The following is a 19,837-nucleotide window of genomic DNA, read 5'->3' on the forward strand; positions in this document are numbered from 1 at the left end:
CTTATTAATTTCAGTTCATTGAAGTCCAAAGAACTGGCAGAGATGGTTGTTTCTCTCAAAAATATTTTTACCAGCACATAATATTTTAAAACAGTTCAACAGTTAAAATCATGTATCTCAAAAATGTTGGAAACTATGGTTCATCTATTTACTGTCATTTTCATGACAACAGTGCCATAAAATGTGAGACAGTAAGCATTATTTGATTTATATAAAAGATATTAAAAATATTTATTTTGTGTGGGTATTTTGATAGTAAACCCTCACCAATATGGGACTAGAGGCCTCAGATATGAGACCTCAGATATGGGACTAGAGTTAGTCAGGATCAGATGAAATCCAGACTAAACAGCTATTTTATGTAAATTTAAATGAAACTTAGGAGCATATAGATTAGTCTGAAATCAATAGACACCAACTCATACCAGATGTTTAAATCTACGTTAAAATCTTTTTAAATCAAGAATTGTTTTCATGATCTAAATGAATATTTTTGTCAAGGTATGTCAAGCAGTAACATTATTACTACCATTTCTCAAAATGTACATATACATTTTTTGTTTTTTTTATGACATATCTTATATTTTACCATTGTAAAATAGCAAGACGAAATAATAAAAAATAAATAAATCTTACCCTTCTTTATCAGACCAAATAGTAAGTCAAGCAATACCGATTTCCCAACAGATATCAAACATCAAACTTCTCAACAAACTTTACCTTATATGTGGATCAAAATTATGTTTTCTTTTACTGTCACTCTTCTTTGGGACTACCATCATAGCTTGAGCATTCCATACCCAAATTATATACCCGAAATGATACATTTACATAGTTATTCCAGAGCAATATTAGTAGCTGGGCTAAGGCCCGACGTTAGTTGAATCAATATTAACAATTTTGCTAATTTTAACTTTCACAGATAAAAAAGGCACTTATCTTACCAGGGTCTTGTTTTCGCATCAGTGTCTTATTTTAAATACAAAATCCCATAAAACTTTTAGAAAACATGAGACATGTTGAACAAATTGCATAGTTTCAGATATGGAGGAATATGAACATGATAATGAACAAATAGTAACAATTTTCAACATTAGATTAAATTTATTACATGACCAGTTTCAATGTACTCAGGTGATATCTTCAGGTGATATGGTACATCGAAACCAGTCATAGAGTAAATCAGCATCTAATAGAAAAGTGTTATCATTTGTTCATTTATAGACAAATTGACTTAAAAATACATATAATAGAGTTTATTGTACTTGGTTTTCAATTGATTTCAGTAGCAAAAAGATCAAATACCTTTTAGTGGTGGGAGTCGTGCAAATTCCATCTTCACAATCTGAATGTGACTGCGTGGAAGAGGCAGTGTTGTTAGCATTTTGCCAGGCAAAACGACGTGATCCAACACCTGTTATTTCTTGGATACAGCGTTGATACTCAGAAGATGAAAGAGCATATGCAATTACTGAGCTCGGTTCTGACTCGTATACTACCACTGGTATACCAGTGACACACATGGGAAGAAGGTGATGTTCTCCAGGACTTAATGGGCACTGAAAAAATAATTTATGATCATTTTGTATTTGTGAGAAGACTCAAGATAGCTAAAATCCCACTTATTACAAGCTCCCAGAAGAAATAAAAATATTTGAAAGGGAAACTAAGTTCATACATATTCAATTTCCAAGAACAAAGAAGGCCATATTTTTTACTTTGAATTTGGCCAAGAAATAGTATATGAAAATATAGCCTCATTTTGTTGCACTTAAATTAGGGGATTTCTATGAAAAAGTTATATTAGACTAATATAGGACATAAGGGGTAAGCACACATACAGGCTTCAGATGCACACAAACTGTGATTTATTAAGATTCTTGAGTGCCTAAAATGATTTACAACAATTGTGTCAACACAGCCAATCTCTCAGGAGATCATTTAGTCTGTCAGATAAATCAGCATCTATGCTACATTTAAGATAGATAGCTTACTTTTCTATTAACTATTTAATTTTTATGTAATATTAGAACTATGCCACTAACTGAACACTAAATAAGAAATGCACAAATTAACAAAATAGATACATTTTATTTTAAACTAATGATGAAATGGAGGATACTCTTTTCAATTATAACAAGATCAATTTTTTTATATTGCTTTTAAACTGACAAATGAGTCAAATGACAACTGATCAGTAATGAATTTTTTTCATGACAACTCATCAGATCAAGAAAGCATTTGTGTTCCTTTCAGCCATTTCCTTTATGTGAAATAAGACTCTGAGAATCATATACACTCAATAGTATGACTTGACTACATAAAAATTAATTCATCCTTATTCTTCTTTCATTCAAATACCGTGGAACCTAGCTTAACGAGTACCTTGCACAGTAAGCAATTCCCATAACAATCAAAAATATTGGTCTCAAAAACAACTTGCTTAACAAGCAAATTTTCTCATAACGACTGATTAGGAAAGAAAAATTCCCAGATTCATTGCATACCTGCTACTGCAGTTTGTTTCTAGCACTCGTTCCTATAGCATCTTAGCATTGCTGGTTATTACACATATTTCCAAACATATTGTTAGTGATATTTGTGGCATAGTTTTAAAATTGACCCAGAACAAAAATCCGTGAGAACAAATGCATAAGAGAATAAAAATATAAATTAACAGTACAAATGAAAAGTATAATCATTGAAAACTAGGGACAAGGTGTGATCATGGCTGATTTAGTTCACACATCAACAATCGGTCAAAATCAAAAACTGGCCTTTTCTTCAAGAAACTTGACTTCAAAGTGACTTTAAAAAGCTCTTAGATTCTGAGGGTTACCTGCCACAACATGTTTTTAATTGTAAAGAGACTACTGTCTTCGGGAAGGAGATGCCGAGGTGAACCTATAATTGTGCACATTACAGTAGAAGATAATGCATTGCCCGAATACAAGGCAATGAGAGGCTGTCTCATGCTCCTATTTTACAAAAATGCCAGCAGAAAATTTGAAAATCAAACCCCTGCTTGTTTCCCTTTAAGAAACTCCATGACCCTTCAAGAAGTTTTAAGCCCAAAACTGAACACCAATTGTGATGCAGAGGTCACAGGAAACTTACGAATCGCAACATGTGCATGAGGCATAGCGCTAACAAGGCAGAGCCGATGCAAGCCATAAATTTATTTAACGATCATTCATATACGAGCCACATTGCTACCAAATATTGAAGCATCAGCAAAAACAAATGTCTCTTCGAAGTTTTTTAGAGAAAAGGAATTCGTTAAGTATCATAATTAATTAACAATGTATTTCGATTCTTTTTATTTTACACATCGAGTTTGCATTCCTGGTTGCTTCATTCCACGAAAGAAGAAAAGGTGAATGTGTACTACGATCCTAAATAATTTAAGCATAATTTTCTTCGAATAAACCTTGCACACCATTTTTTTCAGAATGGAACACAGTATCGTATATATCATTAATTCATACGCAAAAAGATGTTTCACTAAACGAGTGTTTCGCTACATGAGAAAGATAGTGATGAAACTGATTATGCTTGTATAATGAGGTTCCACTGCATATGAATCATGCCTAATCAGTGGTAAATATAGTATATATTAGAAATTTAATAATTGTCAAATTTGTTGATTGGTACCATTGCAAAAGTTGGTATTCCAGCAATCAAGAGTTACACTCGTTATCCTGCATTTAGTGTGTATGCATTTTTTCAAATCCTATGCTCTCATGCGCCCTGAGTGAACAATGTAAAATTTAACATTCGAAATCATTACATATACTAAAAATGTTTCGAACATACCTACTTCATATCCCATAGTTATCTGCTATCCATAAAACGTAGTAAATTCACACAATATATATGAAATATAAATACACACAAAACGATTTTCTTCAGATAAAATTATTATAATTGATTTTTTAATTTTTTTGCTATCACAAAAAAATGGCACAACTTTTTTTAAAAAGTCTACCTTCTCTTAACACAACTTCATACCATTTACCATGAAAAGTAAAAAGACTTAATATGCATGCCTACCTGTATAGGAGTGAAGTTTGAATTGGAAGGAAGCAATTGTGACAAAATATTTTTTACTGTTCCTGATTGACTGGAGGTTCTTTTCTCATTTGATGAATTCAGAGCAACAATGGTTCCAGAAGTGACTGTTTGCTCATCAGCAGACATGGAATGAGTTGGTGGGGCAGGAGATGGGGGGGCAGACAGTGGAGGAATAGAAGAACGACAACGTCCATCGCCCTCAGATTTTGATCTCCCATGACCTAAAACAGAGGATGCTCCAGTGGATATGTCATTCTTGTTCTCACTTAAAATTTCACCATCCTTAGCACTGGAATCATCATTTTCAGCATCTGGAACTTAATTATTATTGAGCAACTTTAGAATTTTTGTAATAAGTCGTTGAAAAAGATTAGGACTTATATGATCAGATAATAGTATCATAAAGTGCATCACAGAAACAATGCAATAAGTATGGAATGAAAATTAACCACAAGAAAATTAAACTAATGAGATTAATGAGAACTAGGTAGGTAAAGCTAAACATCAAAGAATAAGGTAATACACTAGAGCAGGGGGAGCAGTTCATGTATTTTGGCAATTTTTAGATAAACAGGGCCATTGGAATGGGGACATGAGGATAAGAATGTATTAGCAAAAGAAACATGCATAAAGAAAATAGAATTGATGATAGGTACACTACGAGGTCTGTTCAATAAGTCTCGCGACTTTTGTGATTTTTCAAATATTTTTTATTTATTCATGAATATATATTTCGTCCCCTTTAAAGCAATCCCTATTAGATATTATAAACTTGTGCCAACGTTTTTTCCAATACTCGAAGCACATCAAAAAATTATTTTTCGTGATCTTGTTCAGCTCCTCTTCAATGGAGTATTTCTCTCGTCAATCGTAGCATAGCATCGTCCTTTCATGGGCCTCGACAGTTTCGAAACAAGAAAAAGTCATTGGGTGCCAGATCTGGGGAATATGGGGGCTGCGGCATCATTAGTGTGTTGTTTTTGGCCAAAACTTTGCACAAAAGTAATGATGTGTGAGCAGGGACATTGTCATGGTGCAAAAGCCAATTTTTGTTCTTCCACAAATCCGGGCATTTGTGGCGGATTGCTTTGAGCAAATTGTGCATAACTTGCAGGTAATATTCCTTATTTACCATTCTACCCCGTGGCAAGAACTCATAATGCACTAAGCCCCTGCAATCAAAGAAAACTGTAAGCAAAACTTTCAAATTCCACCGAACTTGGCATGCTTTTTTCAGTCTTGGCTTGTGCTGCAGCTTCCATTGGGATGATGAAGTTTAGTTTCCACATCATAACCATAAACCCATTATTTGCCACCAGTTATGACCCTCTGGAGCAAATTTGGGTCTTCGCGGACAGAGTTTAACATCTCATTAGCAATGCTAATGCATTGCTGTTTTCGGTTGAAATTGAGAAATTTTGGTACAAATTTCATGGCGACATGTGTCATGCCCAAATCATTGGTAAAAATTGAATGCCACGAGCCAATCAATATGTTTAGGTCCTCAGCAACTTCTCTAATGGTGATTTGACGATTGGCCAATACTATTTTCTTCACTTCATCAATGTTTTCGTCTGTTGTTGACGAGCTTGGGCATCCGTTACGCTCTTCATCCTTCACATCTTCTCTGCCCTCTGAGAACATTTTGTACCGCCGATAAACATTGCTTCGGTCCAAGGTAGCTTCTCCATATGCCACAGCCAACATTCGGAATACGTCTGCGCACTTAATTTTGTTTTTCACACAAAATTTGATACAGATTCTTTGACCCATTTTTTGGAACAGGAAAAAATTGAAAACAAGCCAAAACACGTCCAAGCAAAACAGCTGTCAACAATTAACTGAGCCTTCAAAATGGCCAAATAAATATATGTATATATATATATATATATATATATATATATATATATATATATATATATATATATATATATATATATATATATATATATATATATATATATATATATATATATATATATATATATATATATATATATCTTTTTTCTTTGTCTGTGGCCACTAGGGCTAACTTTTATACATTAAATACATATACACCAACCCTTCCTCCTCCCCATCCTGGTCACCCTCTCCCCGATCACACCCACCCTGGTTTCCTCCTACCTTCCCTTCCCTGCCATCCTATGCCTGAACCCTTCCATTGACGATATATGAGTGCATACTTTTTATAACCAGTACAGTGTAGCAAAAGACAACACAATCAATTATTTCCTTTCGAAACGCAGTCTTTGGTTCTTTCAGGTACACCCAGCTCGCCAGTCACCGTATTCATTACAATAATGAATGTAGGAAGTTTAATGTGAGTTATATTTCGCTACACTGAGCAGGAACTTCGCTGACAGCACAAGAGTTGGGTGATATGAGATCAGAGAGGTTGTAAAAGTTTAACATTTGCCAATGTAGTCATATTCAGTGGTCATGCATGCATCCAAATTATTCAATTTGCCACCTTGATTATTTTATCCTAAATAATGTGTGATATATAATTTAATTTAAAGATGGGTTAAGTGGCTAATTGATGAAATTATCAAATAAATGAGTCACTAGATTCACTCAATGATATTTTTACATTATTGGCTCTATGGAATGGATTAATATCATATCGTCAGGACCTACTGTACAGGTATGCACCTCCATATCTATCGTGAATACTTCCATACAGTCAGGGACCAAACCCTTCATTCTCACCATGGAATTCAATTCTTTCTCCATTAATTCTAGCTCATTTAGTGTTCTCTTTATTTTTCCTTTGAAAAAATGCATGAAATAATGATTTCTTGGGATATTTACCTAAATCATAAATTTTTTTAATGTTGCCATAAACATTGAGTTTGTTAGCCTATCGCCAAGAACAAAAATAATTGAAGAAAGTAATTAAAACACTAAGAATTCATGAGACTCTAAACATATTAAAAATTTAAGCAAATATTTTAACAAGTCCATAAATCCATTCAGTGGACTGATTTGAACAAGAACCGTGGCTACCACTCTGCAACATACTTTAAAGAAAAATTTATCTCATTATATAACACTTATTATACCCATTAATATACATTTATTATACTCATTATGAAGTATGATTATAAAATATCTCATGATATCAAATTATCCTATAGTTATTTAAGTCTGTAAGTTACACAAAAAGTCTTTGCAGCTGTACATCACTGTAAAAATGTGCACACCTTCATTATGGTGGATGAGTACAAATTCATTCTCATCAGCCCAGGCTTGGCATATACCAAGGCCTGCTTCTAGACCTTCAGCTGTTGGTGAAGTGAAACTCAGGCCTGATGGAGATGGTATTCTTACTTCAACCTTGTCACTGTAAATTTGCGAATTGTCTCCTTCACTTGCGTCTCCCTCGCTACTACTTAATCTAGTTTCTGAAAGGTACAAGGCAAATAAGCAAGCAAAGTTATATTCACAACTATACTAAAACATGATCAAATATTAAAGAGCATGCATGAGATGACTAATTGAATGAAAAGCACTGAAAAAAAGAAACATATTGCACAAATTATTGAACATTACAGCATAGGACAAAACTGGCAGTGCAGAGAAATATCAAGACAATGAGTTAAATGTGATGGTAAATGAAGTCACACCAAAAGTATGCAATAGAGGGAAATTCATTCAATTCAAAATCAATTCTTAATACTTGAAGCTTTAGAGTCTTTTATCATGCACACAAGAAAAACAAGCTGTAACTAAGCCATGGATCTATATGCAGCACACAGGTGAAAATTTGGATATAAAAGAGCATTACTCTGACCATATAAAGCAAAAATTTCTTACCACCCCCTTCAGAAGGACACTGTTTCTGCTTTTTATTAGTTGATCTCAATGCACTTCGAGCTGAAGCCTCAAATGTTGACGATAGCACTGATGTGTCATCATCTTTGGATTCTCTGTTGCTATTACTTGGTGATGAACTAGCAAAGAATGAGGAATCATTGGGGTCCTCATTTGTGGCACTGCTCACACTATCCCTTTCTAGAATTTCAGCATTTTCTTCTGCTTTGATACTTTCATCTGCTTCTATACCTTCCACTAAAGCAGAAGAATCATTTTCTGCGGCCAATGATGCTACATTTTCTTCACAAGTCTTATTTTGTACCTGGTGTAAGGAAATATTTCATAAACTTATTAAATTTCATTTTTATTGACTTTTTAAATGCACACTTATTTAATACAATAGAAAATTTTGTTGACTGTTAAAAAGTCTGCAAGGGAAAATCTTGTTAGGATTACAAAAATACATTCACACACTAATTAATAGCAATACTTCATTATAAAACCAATAATTAACGGTATTTGGCATTTCTATGATCAAGTTTCACAATGAAAAACCACTCTCCATTTATTCTATCCCTGCACTAATGAAGATACCACCTGGCAACAAAAGAAAGGGTTGGCAAACAAGCTTTCCAAAATCAGCAAGTAAAATGTAACAGTAAAGAAATGGAAACATAGATGTAAAAGTAAAAAAAATTAACTACGGCCCAACTCTGATGTCAACAAAAATTACAGGCACACAAGAAAGAAATTTCATTTCTGTGCAATAGGAAATTGTCATATAATGACTAACTAAAATAAGTATGCAGGGGAAATCAGAAGTGGAAGAATGGGACCTAAGGAATTTCTTATTTAATTTTTCATGTATAACTCCTTGATATTGCCTGCAACTAACCTTCCATGTAATGGTTGGTTTAGACAGGAGGAACCAAATGGTGGTCCAACGCCCATGCGTAAAATAAAGTGGAAACCATTTAAAAAGACAACAGATCAGTTCACAAAGTATTATTCAGGTACTGTCTGTTCTATCTCCTATAGTTTTCCCTCATGTACTTATTCATTTTATATAAAATAAAGAACACAAAAAATCATTTAAACATTTGCCATTCTTCAGAAAATAATATCTGCCAAATTTTTTGGAGGAGACATAATGGCATTTTTGGCTGGATTTATCAATCCACTAGTTTCTCAACAGCAATTTTTCTCAAAACCCACCTCAAAATTCCCGCCAATATAATAATAATACTGTTTATATTTCAGTTGGCTACAAGATAACATAGAAACCACCTATAAATTTATATTTTCACTAAGAAACCAGTTTGTATATTCTCAAAACTTAACTTCTCCTTACCCCTCTCATTCCAGTATAGGTTTAGTATTTCAGTACGGTGATTAGCAGTGCAGAAACACCCTACAATTGCACATCAGACTCCTAAGAGACATGTTCTCCCCTCGATCTCATTGGAAGGAGTGCTGAGATTTCCTTTTGTGGCAATAAAAAAATTCTATGAACTTTTACCCTTTCAGTGAAGGGTTGAAATGCAAAGCTTGTTATGATTTTCTTCTGAGTTACCAAAATTTCTCCTGACCCCTAGGTAACCAAGATGTGCAATGAGAATGAGTGAAAACCATTTTCAATCTCTTGTTCCTAACTTCTTTCACTTTCCCACAATTGTCAAGTCCTCAAATGGGACCCATAAACCAAGTCAAACTAAATAGCTCAAGCCTTCACAGAGTTGTCCGGGAAAATGAGCCTCTGGTAGATCTGAACTGTCTAATAACTTATGAGAACTGCAAATGGAGAAGCTTAGCCCCCGACTGCCACATTTACTAGCTAATTCTTGCCATTAATGTAAAAAGAAGTAGCATAGATTGAATAACTTTAGCATCAATAATTTCATTATACTTTTATCATGATACAAATATTGTTAACTACTCTTAAATTTATGTCCAAATAAGTTCAATAGCAGCCACATGATGAAGACAATTTAGAAATTACACAGACTGAAATGTGTTATGATGTGAAAAAATTATTTTCAAAATAATAATGATGTGGATGTAGGATTAAATAATAATATGATTTCTGAAATATTTCATATGCACATTCCCTGAATTGAAATGAACACTTCAGTCACATTTCATCCAATTTGCCACAGATTGTTTCACCTTATGCCAATGAACACAGAAGCCATTTGAGTAACTGACTTTCCATAGAGTTCAAGTCTGGCAGAGATCAACTTGCCAAATTGGCTTGGTTTGGATTTTTTCGACTTACTCATCTTGAATCCAAAGCTGGATGTTTCAGATTCCTTAGACTGAAAGGATTTGGGTAGGATCCACACCACACAAACAAGTTTAGACAAGTCTTGAGACTGATTTGCATGCCTCTACTAGGTATAAATCTGGAAAATTTATCTCCAATTGTTTTTCTGATCTACATGCTCAGCTAATTCTTGATGTAAGGGTAAGGCATTTCAAATTTAAAATGATCTGTGAAAAATTTTTTAGGACCATTTTTAGCTTTAAATATGCAAATGTACAACACATAAGAAGCTCATCTAAAAGTGACTAATAAACTGCATATATAAAGCAAATTTCCACTACGTAACGAATGTAGCTCCCATTAGCGGTTGATATTGACGTTTCATTCAAAACTGACATATACAAAGAGCTTGGAATATCAAATTTAACATTGTCAACAGTTATAAAAAGTACAGAAAAATTAAAAACTATTTAAGAAGAGCAAGTTTAAACCACAATGTATGCATCTATGTGCGGCAACCATTGGGCAGGGAATGGGTAGGATTTTGGCAGAAAACTGATTGCTTGGTTAAAACCTAAAAGAGTCCTAGATTCTCCAATTTCTTACTGTTCAAATGACAAAGGCTGATGACACTTGGGCTTAAGTGGTGAGAATTGACTTTGAGACTAATTTTTGAAGGTTGGAGCAATTTGAGTGAGGAATGGAATAGTACTAGAGTGTGTTTTGGCAAGTAGGATGCTCTAATGATATGAGATCAGACGAGATAAATTCTACCAAGCTGAAATCCGCTAAGAACATTTTTATTGCTCAAAAAAAATTTTTGTTGCACCCCAAAAAGACTAATGTCTACAATTAGGCAGCATTCTAATAGAAAAATCAAATAAGCACATTATACATTAAATAGTACAGATTTAAATTGTTATTGTGACCTTTACCTAGTATATCCATTATGTCCATACTTAAAATGAGCACCCATGAATTGTCTCAACAGAAGAGTTATTTTCACTGCCAAATAAGGACTTTTTTTCTTGATTTCTCCACTCAACTGGGGCAATGACAATGCATAATACTCCCCATTTATCATTTTTCCTTTTTGTGAAATTGATGCAGGTGATTCCTTGGTCCTCCCAAAAAAATGTGGCTGTCACCTTGTTGGCTGATCCCACCATCTCCACTTTCTTTAGAACCAGACTGCCTTTAGGATCCCACTGTTTTGACTGTTCCTTTGTCTCTGGGGTGTCCTAGTGCATCCATGTTTCATCCAACATCACATATGTATCAACCCAGAAACTCATCAAGATTGCAATGGACAAGTGCCAAACTAGCCTCCAAATTGACAACATGATTGCATTTATTATATACTGAGAGCTCATGTGGCACCCATCTAGCCAAATTTTTTCCACACCCAATTTATTTATGCAAACTTGAAAGCATTGTACCTTGTGGTACGCCTGTGGGCTCAACTATTTCATGGACATTGATCTGTCGGTCGCTAAAAATCATATTATGGATTTTGTCAATCATTTCAGAGGATGTCCCTTTGACTGAATGCCCCATAAGTTGTTTGTCATTTGTGGATGTATGGCGTCATTTAAACTCATTTACCTAATTGCAAACAGCTGCAAACACAGGAGCAGATATGCCATGAACTGCATCCAACTCAGCTTTGATCTCTTTCCGTATTAAGCCTTTTTAATAGAAAAGATTAATCACCGTATGAAACTCATTTTGTCCATTTTTCTAAATGAACAAAAGCTCGTTGCTTTTATTGACTATGAAAATGAAACCACACAATAGATAAGGCTGAAAATTTTAGTGTAGTGAGAGATGAAGCTTCCTAAAAGTAAACCTTTTTCAGTATGATGAGTGCCATTTATTGGATTTTCTTAGGAGTTATTGAATGAACAAAGTATAATATGGTACAACTTCTGTTATGACAAGCCTTTACGACAAAGTCAATTTTTGTTATGAATACAGAAGAATATTAGATCTAATCATGGCCACAATTATCACTGGTTTAATTTTTCTCTATTTTACATAAATTAGGCAACAAATAAGGAATATGCTATCTTTTTAGGTATTTGAGTGCAAATATAAATTTGGAAAAAAATATGAGATATTGAATTACAACTATTTCCAAGCAACTAAAATGCATCATGAAAAATGGTACTTGCAAGGAATTTCACTTAAGATTTTACAAATGCTTACAAAATGTTTTTATGAGACCTACCAATGAATCAGTAGATGGCACCAGGGTTAACGGCATTTTTCCCAGATTGCCAGTTGATTCAATGGATCGACGAGCTTTCTCTTCCTTTTTCTTTAACACTGCTAAGTCAGATAGACGTGAATTCCATTCTGACACAGCCTCTGCAATGAGCCGCTTCACTTGGACTACACAATCTTCAATTTTTAGCAGCAGATCCATGACTTCTGTTGGTTCAAATAAATAAGTTAAAAAAGTTATTGATGACTTTCATAATTAATTAATAATGAAAAGAAAGATATTTAAAATGAATTTTGATTCCACATCTTCTTAGGCCCACAATTATTAACAACTACACCAAAAGATTTTATAGCAGTATAAGATACTATGAAGGATCCAAACTAATACAGAACAATATTATATATATGTGTGTACATTGCTCTGTATCAGTTTGGATCCTTCATGGTATCTTATAATGCTATAAAATCTCACACACACACATATATGTGGGAAACCATAACCGTCATAGGGGAAGGCGCTGCCCCCCCTACCTTGATGTGTGAATTTCACACACCATTGGGCTTAGTACTGGGTGAACTCTATATCACCTATCAAACTGACCTTTGGGTTGACTACTGTGTTTTTTTATCTTTGATACAAACAAATGAATTATAATTGAACATGAAAACTCTGAAAGACAACAAAAATGCAAAAGATAGATTTATTGTAGCTACTGCTGCTGGTAAATAAAACTGAAGAGAGGAATGGAAATCAGCACCAAAGGAAGACGAAATTGTCAGAAGAAGGCAATTACAAGGGTAAAGCTGCAGTCCATACTGGGGAGGGGAGGAAATTCTTACAGGTATATATCCTATTTCTAATAATTTTTCTTTGTTAAATATTTATGGGTTATAATTAGGGAACAGCACGACATTCACTCATAAATAACTCACAGAAGAGTTGGTTAAATATTCATCTCAAAGAGAAAAACCGAGAAATAAAGCACTGCACATGTTTTCTATTATATTGAGTTAACTGTTATGCACAATCTTTTTCAAAACAATTTTTTTCTAGAATTTAAATGATGATCACAGCTGGGTGCACTAGTATACTTTTTCTTCCTAGCAACATTAAATGTAGATATGGATCAGCTCAATTTATTGTCAATCTATAGCTGCCTAGGTGTCCTACTTTGTTTCTAGCTTCTGAATAAAATAACCTTTTAAGAAATTCTCTCCTAATTAGACAGGGAAGTTAAAGAGAACTTTTCATGCAATTGCAACTTTTTATATATGATCATCATGCTTTCTTAAGTTCAAAACTAAAAGATGAATATACAAAATTTATAGACATACAGATGGCATGATACATTTTTTGTAACTATAATGGATTGGATAAATTTTATGTCTCACTTTTATATAGCACTGCTGTCATGTGAAGGCAAGTAATACAAATTAATTGAAGTTTCTGATATTTTTGAAATTCTCTTAGCAAATTGTTTCGAGATATTATCTGTGCAAAATATTTAGGGAATAATAATCCTTCATGCTAGTTTTTTCTACTTTGATAAACTAAAATGAAAGGATTTTGTTACAATATTTTACAAAGCTTCAGTGGGTGAAAATAGCCTAACTTAATAAAAATAAAATTTCCAGAACGGTTGCTTTTGTCTAATTGATTATGGTACTTCACTCACAAACCAGTTGAACCAGGAACCAAAGTACTAAACAAACACATACTAATAAAATAATAGAATCAATGGTACCTTTTGCCACAGCTGCTCCTTGGCTTGCTTCTAACTTCTTTGACTCCAAAGTTGGGGATGTCAGTTTCAACTGAATTTGCTCTATTTTAGACTTAAAATGAGTTTGATCTTTTTGCAGCTGAATCATTGAACCACCTAGTAAAATAGAGATGGAAACACTTGTAATTAAGTGTATTTAAGATTAAAAGCTATTAGCCTACATTAACAGATATTCAACCAGAAATAAATCACTTCTCAATTAAAAGTATATGCATAAATATACTATGCATGTACTCATACAGTGGATGACTTATGTCTTGAAGGGTCATTTCTTGTAAGTCATCTTGGTGTAGAGCAGCCCTGCACTAATTTCTAGTCAGTGTTAATTCTCTCACCTATGATAGCTTTTCTATTTTATGCCCTTCTAAATTTGTCTTATGAACAGTGGAACCTCCCTTAACGAGCACCTTGGATAGCAAGTAATTCACATAATGAGCAAAAATATTGTGCCCAAGAATAAATTGCTTATCAAGCGACATATCCACTAATGAGTGATGGGGATTCCCAGAGCGATTGTGCCAGCTGTTTACGTTCGTGTTTAGCACAAGTTTCACTAGCATTATATTGTTGCTAGCAGTCGCACATTTGTCCAAACTTGTGTTCAGGCATGTTATTTGTGACTTTTGGGGCATAGTTTAATCATATTTTATGAACAGTTTAAAAAGAAAAAGCTACAAGAAACAAAAGAGAATAAAAATAACCAAAGGAATGAAAAGTGAAATCATTCAAAAGTGAGAACGAGTTGATCTATCATGAACATAAAATCATTTGACAGAAAAAAATTTGTACCATCCTCAAGAACAAGAAAAAATTGAAGGGGATGGATAATTCAAAGGGAGAGGCAAGATTATCTAAGAAATGGTTACATATTCTGAATGATGTTGAAAAGCTGCTCCTCATATGGATAAAGAAAAACAATTGCAAGGCAACACTATTAACAAGAAGATGATTTGGGAGAAGCCGAAAGTGATTTTTGCTGACCTCATTAAGAAAATGTCAGGATCATCAATCGACAAAAAAGAAGTATTTATGGGAAGCCATAGGTGGTTTGAGAAGTTTAAGAGAAGAACCAGCATTCAGTGTTGTGAGTCATGGTGTAGCAGCGAGCTCCAACTCAAGGCATTAGAGATCTTCATCAGTGACTTCAAGAAGCTTGTAGATTCTGAAGGGTTACCTGTTGCAACAGGTTCTTAATAGTGAAGAGACCCAAGTGGCAATTTGAAAATTAAACCCATGCTTGTTTACCATTCAGGAACTCCAGGAGCCTTCAAGAATTGCATAGTCCAGAACAGCAGGTATTACTCTAGCCTATGAACCAGCAGATTATTTCTAACTTCAAGAAGCTCTACACTTGAGCACTTTTTGAGCATTGTTATGAGTTGACTGAAAAGACCAATTTCACTTTGAGAGGATTTTGGAAATATCATTTCCATATTGTTGACTACCTTAAGATGATCAAGAAGGCATGGGAAGGGATTACCAAGAGAACTCTCAATTCTGCTTGGAAAAAAACTTTGGCCGGAGAGCATTGGCAAAATTGACTTTAAGGGATTTGAGACTGCAGATATAGAGCCTAAACAACAAGATTTTATCTTAGGCCAAGTTCCTGGGACTGGAGTTGGATAAAAATGATATAAATGAGCTTGTGGAGGAGTACAGCCAGGAGATGACCACCAAAGAGCTTATGGAGTTGCATTGTGTTTCACAGGCAGAAGTTGTGGAGGAGAGTTTGTCTGAGGAGGAGGAGGTAACAGGAAAGTAACAATTATCAAGAGCAAAAAGAGAAATGTTGAAAGCAAGGGATACTGTTGCATTGTACATTTGGAAGCATCACCCTAATATGGCAGTTCTTATGCATGCTACGAATTAAATGACGATAATGCTATGTTTCATTTTTGCAACATTGAAGAGTTGGCAAAAAAAATGGCTTTCAACAGTTTTCTTGCATAAAAGAAATTAGGTATTTATCATTAGTAACCAACTAATTATTTTAATTAGTTTTTTTCTAAAAATCTAATTTGTATTCCATTTTGGTTCATTTCGCAATAGAGGAAGAGATGAAGACTATAATTCTCTGTGGCACTATACTTTGAGAAGCAGCACCCTAATAAGACTGGCTATACCCCCTAAAAAGATACGTGATGATAATGCTATGCCCCAATTTCAAAAAAATTTTAAGAGTCGATAAAAACAAATGTCTCTCAAAGGTTTCTTGTAAAAATAAATTATAAATGTATCATAAATTGTTAACTCATTCTTTTTCCTATGCTATGAATCAAATTTACATTCTTGGTGGTTTCATTTCACGATAGAAGAAAACGTGAACCACCTTCTTAATTAATGTCTACGTAATTTTCTTTGAATAAACCTTGCACAAAATTTCTCTTTTTTGCATGGATTGCATTATCATATTTGACATTAATTTTGAAGGAAAAAAATTATTCACAAATGAGTGTTTCATTCAACGACAAAGGTGGCAGATCGGATTATGCTCGCATTACGAGCTTCCACTGTATTTATCAGTTGGCCTTCCTTTCAGGATCTGCCCTTCATTTATATTTACTACTAATCCAACCGATCTAGTTCTACTTTTCTAATGAGGTTCCTATACCATCTTTCCTCTGCTGCTCTTTTATATACTTCTTTGTCCCTTATTTCGTCTGTTCATTTAATGTCCAGCATCCTCCTCCAGTGCCATTTTCAAAGGTTTCTTTCTCTTCTGGCTGAATATTCCAATGTTCGAATTTCTAATGACACTGATCCATAAAGTGACATGCTCCATGAGAACATTTTGACCAACTGCTTTCTTATTTGCAATCCTGGTTCTTTGTACATAGTAGTAGCGTCTTCATGAACAGCTTTTCTTCACCTGATGCTGGTCAAACTTCTTCCATCCCAAGTTATACTGCTGACAATGTAAATGGAGATTGCACTTGCTCAAGTTTCACTCCTCAAATTGTGATATTTGCCTTCAGTTTCTCTCTTCCACACACAAGGATTTTAGTTTCCTTCTTGTTGATGCTCACATTATCTTTTGAAGTACTTGGCCCATCGAATTCAAGGCTGCTTGCTGGTCCTCTTGCTTTCCTGCTAGTACTGGGATGTCATCTGCGAACCAGAGCATGTTCATTTTTTCACCATTCACCTTGACTCTCTTGATGGCCAATTTTTGAGCTTCTATTCCTCTTCCAGAGATACTGTGAATAGTACTGGCTAGAAGTTGTATCCCAGTTTAACTCCTTTGCTTATTTTGGCAGCTACTTTCCCATGCTTTTTCATCATCAAAATTGCTACCAGATTCTTGTACAGGTGATGGATTATTCTTTGGCCATTGCATTCCATTTCAAACACTGGTATCTAGTATCTTGAACATCTGTTCCATTTGACTTCGATGAAGGCCTTCTCGAGAGCCACCAATACCAAATATGCGATATGAAGTAGTAGATGAGTAAGCTATGATATTCTTCATTTCCTTCCATCATCCTTCTGTGCTAGTCTCATCTATTTCTTCTTTTTTATTTTCTCTTGCTTACTTATCTGTAAGTATATTTGAGTTCCATCTAGGTCCCTGCATCACTTTCTTCATTATCTTGTATCTTTTAGGGACACTAATGAGGTGGTTTCTCATTGACTTCCACGTCACAGTACTGTGGCTGATTCTGTGACTTTCACTCCCACCCACAGCTGTGGCGATTGATATCAGGTCAATCTTCTTAATTGTGCCATCAGTGCCTTATGGTGAGACTGTTATCTCTCACCACTGGTGTAGGGTAGTGTATTTCTAGGAGCCACTTTTCTCATTAACTCTTTCTGGAAAAAATAAGAAAATTAAATGTTTCCAAATGGTGCCCCTGAGAATCCAACTGGTTAGCTTCACCTCTGTAGTTGGGCTTGCCACCCCTGGGCTACCTCAGCCCTGTTTGCTGTTGGATAAACTTAAATGGGATTGAATGAGATAAAGAGATGGAATCTGAGATATATCTTCAAAATGGTTCAACTAGCAATCTATCTAAAAGGAGTCAGCATGTCCACCCTAACCATGTGGAAAGTTGCTCTCATCCTATATCTTGTGGGATACTACAGCATGCTATGTTAGGAATAGTTTTGTTGTTTATTTTCATCAATGACATTAGTAATCTACCACTGTCAGGAAAATTGTCTCTTTCTGCTGATGAAACCTAACATTTTACATACTGGTTTAAAGGAATAAAATTATATGCTAGCATGCAACATGATCTAGATATCTTAGATGGCAGATTCACAGCTAATAAATTAAGATCTCTAAAAATACGTACACATATTTTCATAAACCAGCTCACAAACTCAGTATATTAACCCTATTGAAATTTAGAGGATCTGAAATCTGTAATTGATTGTGCTTAAGTCAGCTTGTATATTGATTCCATTTTTTCTGAGAAAACCATATTGATAACATTTAAGATGAAATTATGCCTGCTATTGAAGTGCTATTTTGACTGTGGCATATACTACCTTGATCAAAAATTTCCCGGAATTTATTCAGAAAATTAAAAATACAAGTTTATTCATCTAAATCTATATTGTCCCCTTCAAAGTAATCCCCATCAACTGCAACACACTTATGCCAGCGCTTGATCCAATCCTCGAAACATTTTTTATATTCGGTTTTCGGTATGTCCATCAGTGCTTCCTGCGATTTTTCCATTACTTCCTCTCGGCTGCTAAAACGCGTTCCCCGTAATGGTTTTTTAACTCGATTGAACAGAAAGAAGTCACAGGGAGCCAAATCAGGTGAATTCGGTGGCTGTTGGATGGTATTTGTTGCATTTTTCGTCAAAAAATTACGAATAATGTTAGCACTGTGCGACGGTGCGTTATCATGGTGCAAAATCCACGAGTTTTCTGCCCACATTTCTGGTCTCTTTCGGCGAATTGCTTCACGCAAACGTCCCATAACGCCCAAATAATACTCTTTGTTTACTGTCTGGCCTTCTGGCAAAAATTCATGATGCACTACACCGTTGTAATCCATGAAAACAGGGATCGAGATGGTGCGGGGGCTAACGTACTGGCTTCCCACCCTGAGGGCGCGGGTTCAAATCCCGGCGGTGTTGAATATTTTTCAGAGGTATCTCGATCCCTAACTTGAGGTGCTTTGTGGAGGGCACTTTGAGTGAGTACGTCGTCCGTCGGATGGGACGTTAAGCCGCGGACCCCTTGGCGCCTTTCGTAAAGAGTAGGCTAATGCCGACGCCGGGTTTCTCTCCACCCTTCATCCTTTCCTGTCCTTCCCCTATGGCGCAAATGACCTTAGCTGTCGGTCGCCTCCCCTCAAAACTACTACTACTCCATGAAAACCGTCAGCATTGCCTTCTTTTTTGACTGAAAACGACGTGGTTTTTTTGGTCTCGGCTCATTTGGTGAACGCCATTCACTTGCCTGATGTCTGGATTGCGTGTCATACTCATAAACCCACGTCTCGTCTCCAGTAATGATCCTTTTGATGAATGTGGGATCGGATTCAGCCTCGCAAATCATGTCTTTTGCGACGTCAACACGGTCTCTTTTTTGCATGAAATTGAGGTCTTTTGGCACCAACTTTGCTGCTACACGACGGAAACCCAAATCATTAACCACAATGTCTTGGGCGGATCCATAGGCAATGTTCAAGTCCTCCGCTATTTCTCTGATGGTT

The 19,837-nt window shown here is 35.1% G+C and overlaps 1 protein-coding gene across 3 annotated transcripts in view; it reads right to left on the reverse strand.

Moving 5' to 3' along the window:
- fab1 (fab1 kinase) overlaps nucleotides 1–19,837 on the reverse strand; it is a 72,983-nt gene that overhangs the window by 11,277 nt on the left and 41,869 nt on the right. For 2 of the 3 annotated variants that reach the window (XM_071591707.1, XM_071591706.1), the window contains exons 18-23: nucleotides 14,125–14,259; nucleotides 12,384–12,586; nucleotides 7,891–8,212; nucleotides 7,278–7,478; nucleotides 4,054–4,391; nucleotides 1,306–1,559 (exon numbers count right to left, since the gene is read on the reverse strand). In XM_071591707.1, the coding sequence (XP_071447808.1) occupies nucleotides 1,306–1,559; nucleotides 4,054–4,391; nucleotides 7,278–7,478; nucleotides 7,891–8,212; nucleotides 12,384–12,586; nucleotides 14,125–14,259 (1,453 nt within the window). The remainder of the gene's footprint in view (nucleotides 1–1,305; nucleotides 1,560–4,053; nucleotides 4,392–7,277; nucleotides 7,479–7,890; nucleotides 8,213–12,383; nucleotides 12,587–14,124; nucleotides 14,260–19,837) is intronic. The other variant, XM_071591708.1, reaches the window with a different exon arrangement.

This window comes from Hetaerina americana, unplaced genomic scaffold (genome assembly GCF_022747635.1).
Source record: "Hetaerina americana unplaced genomic scaffold, ioHetAmer1.1.p SCAF_5, whole genome shotgun sequence".
In the NCBI taxonomy this organism is placed as follows: domain Eukaryota; kingdom Metazoa; phylum Arthropoda; class Insecta; order Odonata; family Calopterygidae; genus Hetaerina; species Hetaerina americana.